The sequence below is a fragment of the Vulpes lagopus genome, chromosome 13, assembly GCF_018345385.1.
Source record: "Vulpes lagopus strain Blue_001 chromosome 13, ASM1834538v1, whole genome shotgun sequence".
Lineage (NCBI taxonomy): Eukaryota > Metazoa > Chordata > Mammalia > Carnivora > Canidae > Vulpes > Vulpes lagopus.
Window position 1 is genome coordinate 52,249,836 of NC_054836.1, and position 12,777 is coordinate 52,262,612.

General features: G+C 34.6%; 1 protein-coding gene across 1 annotated transcript in view; it reads right to left on the bottom strand.

Annotated features, from left to right (window-relative positions):
• BMT2 (base methyltransferase of 25S rRNA 2 homolog) overlaps positions 1-12,777 on the bottom strand; it is an 87,837-nt gene that overhangs the window by 47,925 nt on the left and 27,135 nt on the right. Inside the window, exon 3 of the mRNA XM_041727783.1 lies at positions 7,046-7,216. Within this exon, the coding sequence (XP_041583717.1) occupies positions 7,046-7,216 (171 nt within the window). The remainder of the gene's footprint in view (positions 1-7,045; positions 7,217-12,777) is intronic.

The window sequence follows — 12,777 nt, forward strand, 5'->3', positions numbered from 1 at the left end:
GACTAAACTCGATATGGCAAGTTAGATAGGGGAGGGAGTCAAGAATAAATCTTCAAGTTTCTGGCTTGGGCATATAGATAACATTTAATGAAACAGGGAACACTGAAAGAGGAGCAGATTTAGGTGCTTCATAGAGCAGGAAAGGGGAGAAAATTAGCTCAGTCATGATATCTCACAGGCATAAATACAGAGATGTCTAGCATGCAACTAGGTATCTGGACTTCAAGTAAGAGAGCTGAACTGGAGATACACAGATTTGCAATCACTGGCACACATGTGTTAACCAAAGCTATAAGAGTAAATTAAGCTGTCCTGGGATGATACGCTAAGTGTGAAGAGTAGAGAGCCCCAGGGCCAGCATTTAAGAGACAGGCTGAGAAAGGGAATGTATTGCTATTAGGAAAACACGTAAATGGGCTGATAAAAGGACACATTCTTATAGCACATGAATTATGATGAAGACAGTTTTTAAAGACAAAATTGCAGCTGTAAGAAGTATATGGAAGAAGTTGATTGTTAAGAACCACCAAATTACTATTAAGACTCATGAGATAATATATAATGATAGCACATCCTTCTGACACTCTCACACAATTAATAACATTCATTGATATTTGTTTCAGAAGAGTTTTAGGTAATTCATAAGAAAATAGTAATTTGCTAGTTAAACAAAAAATACAACTCTGTTTCCTAACTTATCTTTCTGTTCCCATGATCCCATGGAAGTCTCATTAACTTTATATATTTTTATTAGATCAAATTAGATTCAATTCCAGTTACTAAAATAATAAACCATCTGGTTTAGATGCTAAATGTTTACTAGTTGAGAACATCGTACACAGAACTACATTAAGAATCTTATAAACTTAGATTTATAAGCAATTTTCTTTGCTGTATGTTTTACTCAGGAAGCACATTTACTTTAAGAATCTCTCGAGACAATTTTGTTTGGTAGAAAACATTTTGTAGTCATCATTTTCCTTTATATACAGTCAGGTTACAGAATTCTAGATCACAGTATTGTCATGATGATTTGCCAATTGAGCTGTTATCCAAATTATGTTTTGAACTTATATAAATAATCTTCACTACTTTCATTCTCAACATCTAGTACTTTGCATCATTATCTGAAAACTCAGAGCTCTGGGGTTTTTACATATAGTTCTTCCCATTATTTTTATAGCTATAAGCCTATATAGTATTATTTTATTTTTATAAAGGAGGCTTAGGAATGTTAGATATTTCTCCAAGGTTATTCTCTAAGCCAGTGCTAAAACTGGGAAAGGAATTATCTTTCTAACTTTTTAGAAAGGAGCAACTGATGCATGGATTATTTGTAGTCAGCTTATTCATAATTTTCAATATACATATTTTATTTTATTTTTAATTTTTCTTAAGATTTTATGAGAGACAGAGAGAGAGAGAGAGAGGCAAAGACACAGGCAGAGGGAGAAGCAGGCTCCCTGTGGGGAGCCCGATGCAGGACTTGATTCCAGGATCCTGGGATCACGACCTAAGCTGAAGGCAGATGCTCAACCACTGAGCCACCCAGGTGTCCCTTCGATACATATCTTTTAAACCAAGAAAATCTATGGAGGAAAACTTTATAATGTGGAATTGGTAATATACCTTGTTTCTGTAGAAACAGCTTTAAAACATTATAATATACATGACATTAAATGGGACCTAATATTTTGATATTACTAGAACTCCAAATCTGGTATATATAATTATAATTTATTAACATTTCAGTAAGATAAATGAAGAATTTTAGTTTCAGGTTCAAATTTGTATTTGTATATATACTTTAATATGTAATACATTTCAAAGTAAAAGCAAAAATCATTGAAAACCATAACTGAAACACTTAAAATTTTTTATTTATATACTGAATTATGTTCAAAAGACATTTAACTTCTTCCTTTACCACTGTAACACCTTTTATTTACAAGAATAAGCTTCAATATTAAAAAGCCCAAGAAAATAAAATAAATGAACAGTAAAATTAAATAGAAACTAAACTAACTAAAACTTAAGGAAAAAAAGAATAGTAAAATGGTGTTCAAAATCACTATTTAATTGTTATAAACTAAACTCCCCAAATTGGCATTAATATGTCTAATTGGGTTTTCTTTAGTGTTATTTTCCCTCCATCACAAACTTTATATAGCCAATATCTTACATTCTAAGGCAGAAAGGAGATACGGCCTATAAGTAAGATTCCAGGTTTAACAGAGACCATCCCATTAATAGTCTTTACAGTCTTGCCTTTCACTCAGTGCCACCACCTCTTCTTCCTTCCTCCTTTTCTCTACCAGTTAACCAAGTCTCAAGTAGATAATCATAAACACATGATTCTGCTGCTTTAAAAACATCCTATCTTCCTTTCTTTCATCTGTCCTTCCACCCATAAAGCATGTTAAGTCCCTACCCCAAGAACTATAAATATGAAGATCCTTAGCACTGAAAAGAGCTCATACAATAATAAATTCTTCAGATCCCGATACTCGAGTGAGTAAATGACATAAACAGTAATTCTAAAAAAAGGAAATAAAGAAATGATCCTATTGCCTGCGCTAGCCTTAGCTGCTAAGATACTTAAGAGTCAAACTGTGGTCCTATTTACAGCAAGAGTAATGGACATAAGTGGCAGATGAGTTTCATCTCTTAATACTGACTAATTGGTAATGGCTTTTTAGGTGCTGTGTAAAAAAGACCCTAAAGCCAAGTACAGGATTTGCAGGAAAGATCCAATTACCTTCATTTATCATGAATTTTGGAAAGTATAATGACAGCATGTATGCCGTGTTTCAATGCCATGTCAAGTACTAGAACTTCATAGAATGAATTTTATTTTCCTGATTTAATATGATTTTCCTTTATTTTATAAATTTACTCTTCCTTATGTATTTATTAGAAGTGCCTATTAACCCAGGATGCCATTTTATTCCAACACATTAATAAGGAGTAAAAAAGAAAGAAAGAAAGAAAGGAAAGAAAGAAAGAAAGAAAAGAAAAGAAAAGAAAAGAAAAGAAAAGAAAAAAGAAAAGAAAGAAAAATAGTGCTCATGAGTCTTGACAAAGTGGACACTCATGTTGCTACGAGTAATGGATTTAGTATCATATTTTCTGGAAAGTCATTCAGTAATACGTACAAGTGCCTTGAGTCACTCAAAGTCTTAAACTCAGAAATCTACTTCCGGAAATCCATCCCAAGAACACAAAAATTTAAGCACAAAGAGATGCTTAATTCAGAGATGAAACAACTGTGAGAAAAAAAAGTACCCAAATGTCCAATAATGTATACAAAGCAAGATCCTTTCCACTATATTATCTTTCAAAAAGAGGGCATTACATTTGAGTCCTTACAAAGTCTGCATTATTGAGCCCTCTCAACTTCTTTGACCAATAAAGTACTACTTGAGAAAAACAGCCCAAAAATGACTTCACACAATGTAGCTTAGATGTTCACTTGTTGAAAGGCAGATGATGAACCTGACCAAAAAGAGGGTGGGGAGCAAAAAATTTAGTACAGATTTGGTAATTAGATACAGAAGTACAGTTTTATAGTTTTAATTGGTAGATGTTTTCTTATAAAGATCATATTAAAAAGAAACATCGTGAGACAACTAGATGAATTCTCCAGTTTCTCACCTTAGATTTGTTTCCATCACAAGCAACTAAAGCATAACTTAACCCCCAAATACAGATAATAATACAGTCATTATCTAATCATGTTTACATAGTCAGGAACACATCAATTTTACTTTAGAATAGGTAATGGGAAGACCGGTTCAGTATCTTAAACTACATTCTGTTGGCCTCACAGCACAAATTAGAATTGATTCTATCTTCTGGAATAGACTGCAGAACTGGTCTCAGTTTTTCCCTTAAATGTTCAGTAGATTTCACCAGTGAAACCAACTCCGCCTTCTCTTTGTGTTTTGGAAAGCCATTCATTATTGATTAGACTTCTTTAATACATATTCTGATTATCTATTTCTCCTTGTGTGAGTTTTGGTAGATTATGTCTTTCAAGGAATTGGTCCATTTCATCTAAGTGGCATAGAGTTATTCATTACATTCCTATGGTAAATAAATAAATAAATAAATAAATAAATAAATAAATAAATAAAATCTTTAAAAAACAAACAAACAAAACAAACAAAAACCTAAACCAGAAACAGTAATTTCTTGACTCTGGCAGGGTAGAGTTGGCAAATCCACTCCTTAAGAAACAACTACAAAACCAGACACAATCATCAAAAACAACCATTTTGGAACTCAAACAAAGGCAAACAAGTTGAGAAGTGTTTATTCATGAAAACAAGCTGATTCTAGGTTCAGAGCAGTGAGGATCTATGGTGTTTTTGCCTAAAGCCACTCATCACCCCCACCACTTGCTCAGTTAGTATGGAAGTTCCTCAAGGACAGGGTTGGCTATGAAAAGCAGCATCTTCGCTGCTGGAAGGGGCTAACTTGATTGGGACTAAAGAGTAAAAAACCCACAAAGAGCATTGTCAGTAAAAGGAGAAAATAGAGAAAGTCAGCAGCTATGCTAGTCTGAGGTTGTAGCTTTGGTTGGGCTGAGCTGCAGACTGGATAACTAGTAAGAAATTTAACAAGAAAAATCCTGGAAGTGAGAAAGGCTACTTAAGGTCTCCACATAGCCTTTACTGATCAGGAGCCTAAGTGAACATGCAAAGGAGATCAAAGCGGGTCTGGGAAAAAGTAATTGGTCAGGCAGACTTGAAAACTACCTAAGTGTTAAAAGCACTCCCCAATCAACACACCCACTGGCAGAGGGTGGAAGCCTATCTGGCTTGAGATATTTGAGTACTACAACCTGCGCTATCATTGACCACTAAGATGTGCAGATGAACTCTAGGAAACAAGTCTAAAAAATAAAAATAACAATACAATACAAACTGCAAGGAAGGCAGATCCCACAGATTAAGCCTAAGCAAATTATTAAAAAACCATCACCACCATCCTCCTTGGGGGAAAATCCAAAATGTGAGTTTCTACAATATAATGTCAAAAATACATTGGGTGGCTTTTAACAACAACAACAAAAAAATGTAAGACAAAGAAAGATAGGAAAGTATGGTCCATACTCAAGAAAAACAGCAGTAAATAAAAAATGGTTCTTAGTGAGCTCAAATTTTGGATTTAACAAAGACTTCAGAGTAGCTATTATAAAAATGTTCCAAGAATTAAAAGAAAACATGTTCAGAGAATTAAGGGAAAGTCTAATGACAATGACTGAAGAAATATGGTAATCTGAATAAAATAGAGACCATAAAAAAGAACCATATAGAAATTCTAGGGTTACTATTTCCCATATGTACCTTTGATAGCAGCATACCTATATATTTTTTTACACTGTCATCATTTAAAAAATATTCAAGAATATTCATTATACCTGAGATACAGGCTGTTCAGTAAGTCACTATGTTTTGTAAGCTCTGTAGTAACTTTTGATAAAAGGTAAAGAGAGATGCCTTATTCTTTCCTACTGAACTAATCAAAAATATGTGAATTAATTTTTAAATGAAATTGCTTACAACTGACTAGATATTATTTTCAACATGGTGTAAAAGAGTAACCAGAGGTAATTCTATGTTTGATACCTACAAATTTAAATTGTTAAGAGGCTAATCAATTGTATTTTCATGGTTAGCTCTTAGTGTCTATCAAGAATGTTTTTTGAATTATTCAAGTTTAGCATTTTCAAGAGATTAAGAAAGTTTTACTTGATATTACAAATCTATTCCGGTATAAGTTATATAGAGAATTTTAACACTACCAATAAACTAGATTATAATACTTTTTCTACATATATATATATATATATATATATGTATATGTATATATGTATATATGTAGAAAAAATATATATTTTATGCCCCTCCTCACCATCACCCCAGAGCCAATGTTATTGTTGGGTGTTTGTTGCTCTTTTTTTTTTTTTTTTTTTTCCTTTGGGGGAGTTTATTTCCCAGTCAGAAAAGGAGAAGCCTAACCCTTTAGGCTCTGGAACATCCTAGGCCCAGGCCTAACAAGGGAGGCGAGGGGAGGGAGGCACAGGGGAGGGCTCCGACTGTGTGGCTTGGTCCCACAGCTGTCCTGGCTGGGTCCAGGGACAGCCTGCCGGGGATGGTGGCACTGAACCTAGGGGCAGAGGTGGCAGGCCAGGGGGCCCAGAGGACGGCACATGTATATTTTTTCTACATATCTATATATTTATATATATATAGATATATGTAAAATACAATGAAATACTATTCATCCATAAAAAAGAATGAAATCCTGCCATTTGTTATAACAAGGATGGACCTCGAGGCCATTATGCTAAGTGAAATGGGAATATAAGTGAAAAGAGGATGTAAAGTACAACATAGTATGATGACTATAGTTAACAACACTATAGTAGGCAGAATTTCATATCAACAATAAAATAATAGGAATTGGTTCTATTAATAATCCATTATTCCTTGTGATTATTTTTTTTTAATTTTTTTTTAATTTTTTTTTTTTTTTTTATGATAGTCACAGAGAGAGAGAGAGGCAGAGACACAGGCAGAGGGAGAAGCAGGCTCCATGGGATTCGATCCCGGGTCTCCAGGATCACGCCCTGGGCCAAAGGCAGGTGCCAAACCGCTGCACCACCCAGGGATCCACCTGGGTGGATTTTTTAGTTAGCAGATACCACCTTTAAATTAAACACAGTTTAAAATGGGTTTTGCTATTTTGATTCTTTGTATTCCCCTAAGAGTAATTATTACAACACTTAAGAAACTATTCTTTCTCATTTTTCCTGAACACAATGTTATAGAACCATTAGTTTTCCAGATATCCCTTAAAATTTTATGCTAGTTTTCTACCTAATAATATTACAAATGTGCTTTTTTTTCAGCCTAATCTATTATCAGGGGAACAAGCAAATGGCCCACTACTTGTGGTAAATCATTATACTACTTTACATTATTAATACAGCTATCCAAAATAACATTAATAATTGAAGTAGAGAAAGTGTACTTACTCAGTTATAAATTCAGGGTTTGTAAAGCTGAGGTTGGTTAAATGACCTTCAAGTTTAGAAGACTCATGTGAATTTAAGGCTGGAGTGGTCTTAGTGGCGAGTACAGCTCTTTTTTCATCTTTTTCAAGTGCTTTTCTCTTCCCACCATTTTGGAAATATTCTCTGCATACACTACAAGGCAAAATGAAATTATATTTTAAAACACTAGGTATAAATATAAAATAAAGTGGAAAAGCATTAGCCTTTGTTAAAACGGGAAACTTTCAATTATAAATTCTTCCTTTGAAAATATCACAGAGGTAAGTTTGAGCACTCTGTAGCACTTTTAACTACCATACAACAAAGCATAATATAGATTATATTTAATAAATAAAAGTATGTTGGAACGCCTGGGTGGCACAGCTGGTTCAGCATCTGACTCTTGGTTTCAGCTTCAGGTGGTGATCTCAGGGTCATAAGATCGGCCCCGCATCAGGCTCAGTGCTCAGCACAGAGTTGGCTTCAGATTCTCTCTCCCTCTTCCTCTGTCCCTCTCACTTGTGTGCCATCTCTTTAAAAAATGTTTTTAAAAAGTATGTTTCCAGGGGTACAGATATGCCTATATGTTTTGCTGAACTGTATTCTTAACTAAAACAAAGTTCTTCCAGAAAAGCTGAGATAACTCTGCTATTCAATCACAGCATATGAAAAGAACAGTCATTACAGTTAATTCTCAGCCAGCTTTGCTCGTAGTAGACAGATCTCCCAATAGCCGCTTCCTAGATCCCTGCTGGTTTATGAAAACAAAGTTAGGCTGTCAACATATTAAGAATCATTAATTTTCTTATTTCTCTGAGAAAAGGGAATAAAAATCTAGTTCAAGTAAAAATGGTACTATATCATACAGGTAAACACAGACAACAGAAGTTTGAACATAATAGTGGTTTTTATAACACCTGGAAATTATTCTTATCCATCAAGAGATCATTCCTGCTTCTCCCAATTCTTGCACTACTAATATGAAGATTTTTTGAAGATGTATCATTCTAAGCTCATATAGTTTAGAACTTATCAGGTTGCTATCCAGAATCAGAAACTGATGACTGATATAACCTTATAATTTTCTTCATACCTAATATAATTTTAGAGTGAATACAGTAGGGTACCATTCCTGGGTATGTAATAGGACAACAAACATGAATCTCAGGATCTCTCAAGTATTTATTAGCTATTGAAGCCAGGAATCTTAAGGTAAAAAAAAGACTAATAAGACCTAGCTCTGGCCCTTGAGCTTACACTGTGATAAGAGATACACAGGTGAAAACAACCAATATTATTGTCAAAGCTTTTCTTTTTAGATTCTGTTTTTAAAAAATATTTTATTTATTTATTCGAGAGAGAGAGAAAGAGAGAGAGAGAGAGAGAGAGAGAAAGGGAGGCACAGATCCAGGCAGAGGGAGAAAGCAGGTTCCATGCAGGGAGCCTGACATGGGACTCGATCCTGGGTCTCCAGGATCACACCGTAGGCTGAAGGCAGCACTAAACCACTGAGCCACCTGGGCTGCCCTTCTCTTTAGATTCTTAAAACACATTATTAGTATATAGAGCTCATACTCTGAACAAAGCTAGACTATTTATCTCCATACACACTGGTGAATTTTCAGAAACATGGCAAGAAAAATAAGAATTGAAGAATTAACTTAAAAAACTGGTTTCTACAAGTATAACTGTGGTCTAAGGGAACAATGCCCATATCACCTCACACTTACAGGATGCTATTCATTTAACTTCAGTTTTTCTTAGTAATGACTATTAGGGAAAAAAAAGACTTCCTTAATTTTTCCTATATAGATTTAGCTTTAAATCTCATACATAGGAGTTGAAACGCATTCCTCATAAATCAAATATTTATTAAGCAGTAAGAATAGAAAGCCTCCATGTGCCAGGCACATCTGTAATTGAAGAAATGATTGCTGCCCTCAAGGAGCTGAGATTAGTAAAGGAGACAATTACACAACTATAAAGAAAATAAAATTGATAAAGATAAAATATAATTGATAACCCAATCAGTAATATATGCTGACTTTAGAAATATAAGTAGGAATAAATCAGGCAAGGAAGAATGTTAGTTTGGGAGGTAAGTGCTGCCCTGACAGAAAGAACAGCATGAATGAAGGCACAGAAAATAAAAGCAGCATGGATCCTGCAGAGATGGACGTCTATTCAAGATATGTGAAATGTAAAGTGCCGAGCAATGGATGGATGGACTCACAAGTAAAAAGGCCCTGAGGCCAACACAAATATAGCGCGGAAACGTAACCTGGTGACAATGGAGTGATAAGCAAGCTTCAGATCCAGCAGGACTCAAAGGGTAATTTAGAGATATTGTCTTTAGAAATCTAATCTAATGACAGAAAGTGATTTAGTGATTTCCTGGGGGTGGCACTAACTGCAAAAGTATACAAAGGAGCTTTTTAAAGTGATGGAAATACTCTGTATCTTGACAGTGGTGGTAGTTAAAGAAGTGTAAGCAATTGTCCATATCCACTGAATTGCACACTAGAATGGGTGCATTTTATTGTATATAAATTAAACCTCAGTGAGGTCAATAAAAAATGTAGACTTTACAATGTTGGAATGAATACTAAAAATAATGCCTCTACAATATGTAACATTTCACTAAGGCATGAAACATAAGAATCAAGAGCTTGCTTAGCTTTCTATTAGTAGCACCATATACAATAGCTGATATTCAATAATTTTTTTAAAAATTTTTATTTATTTATGATAGGCACACAGTGAGAGAGAGAGAGGCAGAGACATAGGCAGAGGGAGAAGCAGGCTTCATGCACCAGGAGCCCGATGTGGGATTCGATCCCGGGTCTCCAGGATCGCGCCCTAGGCCAAAGGCAGGCGCCAAACCGCTGCGCCACCCAGGGATCCCTCAAGAATTTTTGAATTACAAAAATTGCAATTTTATATGATTCAACATCATAATTACCTAGAAACTTGGCAGCAAAATACTTAAAGGACTAGAATTCCAGATTCTCATAAAATAGCAGTCATTTAAATTCTAATCCTTCTGCATACCGTCCAAAGACAGTATATAGAATATATAGATCTTTCAATATATAGATCTTTCAATGGAGCAAATAAAAACACATATAGTTCATGCCTATGGCATAACTAGGAATCAGAATAGCACTTCATTTAACATGTAATTGGAAAATAAAAATCAGAGGCCAATTGAATTGGTGTTGGAGCCCCTCAAAGCACAGTCTGACGAGTCTATAAAAAGAGGGGGTCTTACAACTGCCAAAAACCAGATTAACACCAGCTAAGATATACTACCCGAGAGAGGGATCTAACTCTGAGTGGGGAAATTTTAAGAAAAGATTTGGGACACTGTGAATCACAGCATTAGCCACTGGAAGGTCAAAAGGACATATACACAGACATATACAAAAGAATCTGTTACCAAAAAGGAGAGCCTTGAAAAGATTCCTTCTCTGGGAGAAAAGAGGCACTTTGAAAAAAGGAGGTATCTTTGGAGGTTTGGTGACAAAGGAAAAAAATGAAGCAATTAAGGATAATAAGCCCACTGACATGTTATGATCTACACATTAAAAAATTGTAAGTCAGACCAAAAGAGGACGATATTTATTAAAGGAACTATACTTTTGTTATTTGTAGCAATCAAGCATGGTTCTTTGGAATTAAAGAACAAAGTAACTCACCCAAACCCCTACCTACCCATCTACAGACACTCCAACATAATAAACAAATACAAAGACACTCAATGAACCTGGAAACCAAACAAGGTTCTATTAGAAGGGAAGGAAAAATAATCAGAACTTTTCAGCAAATGAAAATTCTCAAAAAGAGAACCAAAAACAGCCATAAAAGAGAAAAAAAAAACCTGTCACATTTCATTATTAATTACATATAATTGAGGAAGCAACTGCAGATATGAACATTTCAAATTTGAAATAAAAACTGAGAACAAAAAGGAATAAACAATGGAGAGATAGAAGATGCAATATTGTCATGAGGTTGGTTCTTCCCAAATTTATCTACAGATGCATTACAATCCCAATTAAAAATCACAGCAAATTATTTTGGGGATACCAACAAACTAATTTTAAAGTTTATATGGAGAGGCAAAAGACCCAGAATAGTCAATACAATATTGAAGAACAAAGTTGGAGAACTGACCACTATCTGACTTCCTATAACCTACTATAAATTTATAGTGATCAGAAATGTGTGGTGTTGGTGAAAGAATGGGCAACTAGACCCATGGAACAAAACAGTATAGCAACCAACCCTATATTCAATTGATTTTTAATATATTCAATTGATTTTTAATAAAAGAGCAAAGACAATACAATGGGGTAAAGAGAGTCTTTTCATCAAATGGTGCTGGGATGGTAACTACATACTAAAAATGATCCTAAACACAGATATTACACCCTTCACAACAATTAACTCAAAATGGATCACAGTAAAACACAAAACTCTAAAACTTTTAAAGGGTTTTATAAATTTCCTAGAAGAAAATCTAGGTGACCTTGGGTTTGGCAATGACTCTTCTGATACAACACCAAAGTCAAGATTCATGAAAAAAAGAATTGAGAAGCTAGACTCCATTAATATTAAAAACTGCTATGTGAGAGGGAATGAGAAGACAAGCCACAGACTGGGAGAAAATACTTGCAAAAGACATAGCTGATAAAGGACTGTTATCTGAAATATACAGAGAACTCTTAAAACTTAACAATAAGAAAACAAACGACTCAGTTTAAAAACAAGCAAAAATACTGACTCACCAAATAAGATACAGAGATAGCATATAAGCATATGAAAAGATGCTCCAGGTCATATGTCATAAGGGAAATGCAAATTAAAATAGCAATATACTACTACACACTAATAGCATAGCCAAAATCCTGAACATCAAAACCACCAACTGTTGGTAAAGATGTGGGGCAACAAGAACTCTCAATCATTGCTAATGGGAAAAAGAGATAAAGTTGCTTTGGAAGACAGTGTAGCAGTTTCCTACAAAAAGTAAACACACTTTTACCATACAATCCTGCAATCACACTCCTTGATATTTGCCCCCCAAAATAAAAACTCACTTCTACACAAAAACCTGCATATGAATGTTTACAGCATTTTATTCATAATTGCCAAAACTTGGAAGCAATCAACATGTCCTTTTGCAAGTGAATAAAGAACTTGTGGTATATCAAGACAATGGATTATTACTTGGTGCTAAAAAGAAATGAACTATTGAGCCATGAAAAGACATCAAGGAACCTTAAGTGCATATTAAGTGAAAGATGTTAATCTGAAAAGGTTATATACTGTGATTCCAACTGGATGACATTCTAGAAAAGGTAGAACTATGGAAAGAGTAAAAACGTCCATGATTGTCAAGGGTATGGGGAAAAGACAGAATGTGCAGATAAAGCAGAGAGGATTTTTAGGGAAATGAAACTATTCTGTGTGATACTATAATAATGGATACTTGTCATTATACATTTGTCAAAATCCACAGAATATAGAACAGCAAAAGCAAACCCTAATGTAAACAAACTATGGACTTTGGATGATAGTAATGTGTCAATGTAGTTCATCAATTACAAACGTATCACTCTTGGTGGATGTTGCCAGTGGAGGATACTGTGCATGTGTGTGGCCAGGGTGTATATGGGCATTGTACTTTCTGCTCAGTATTGCTGTGAACC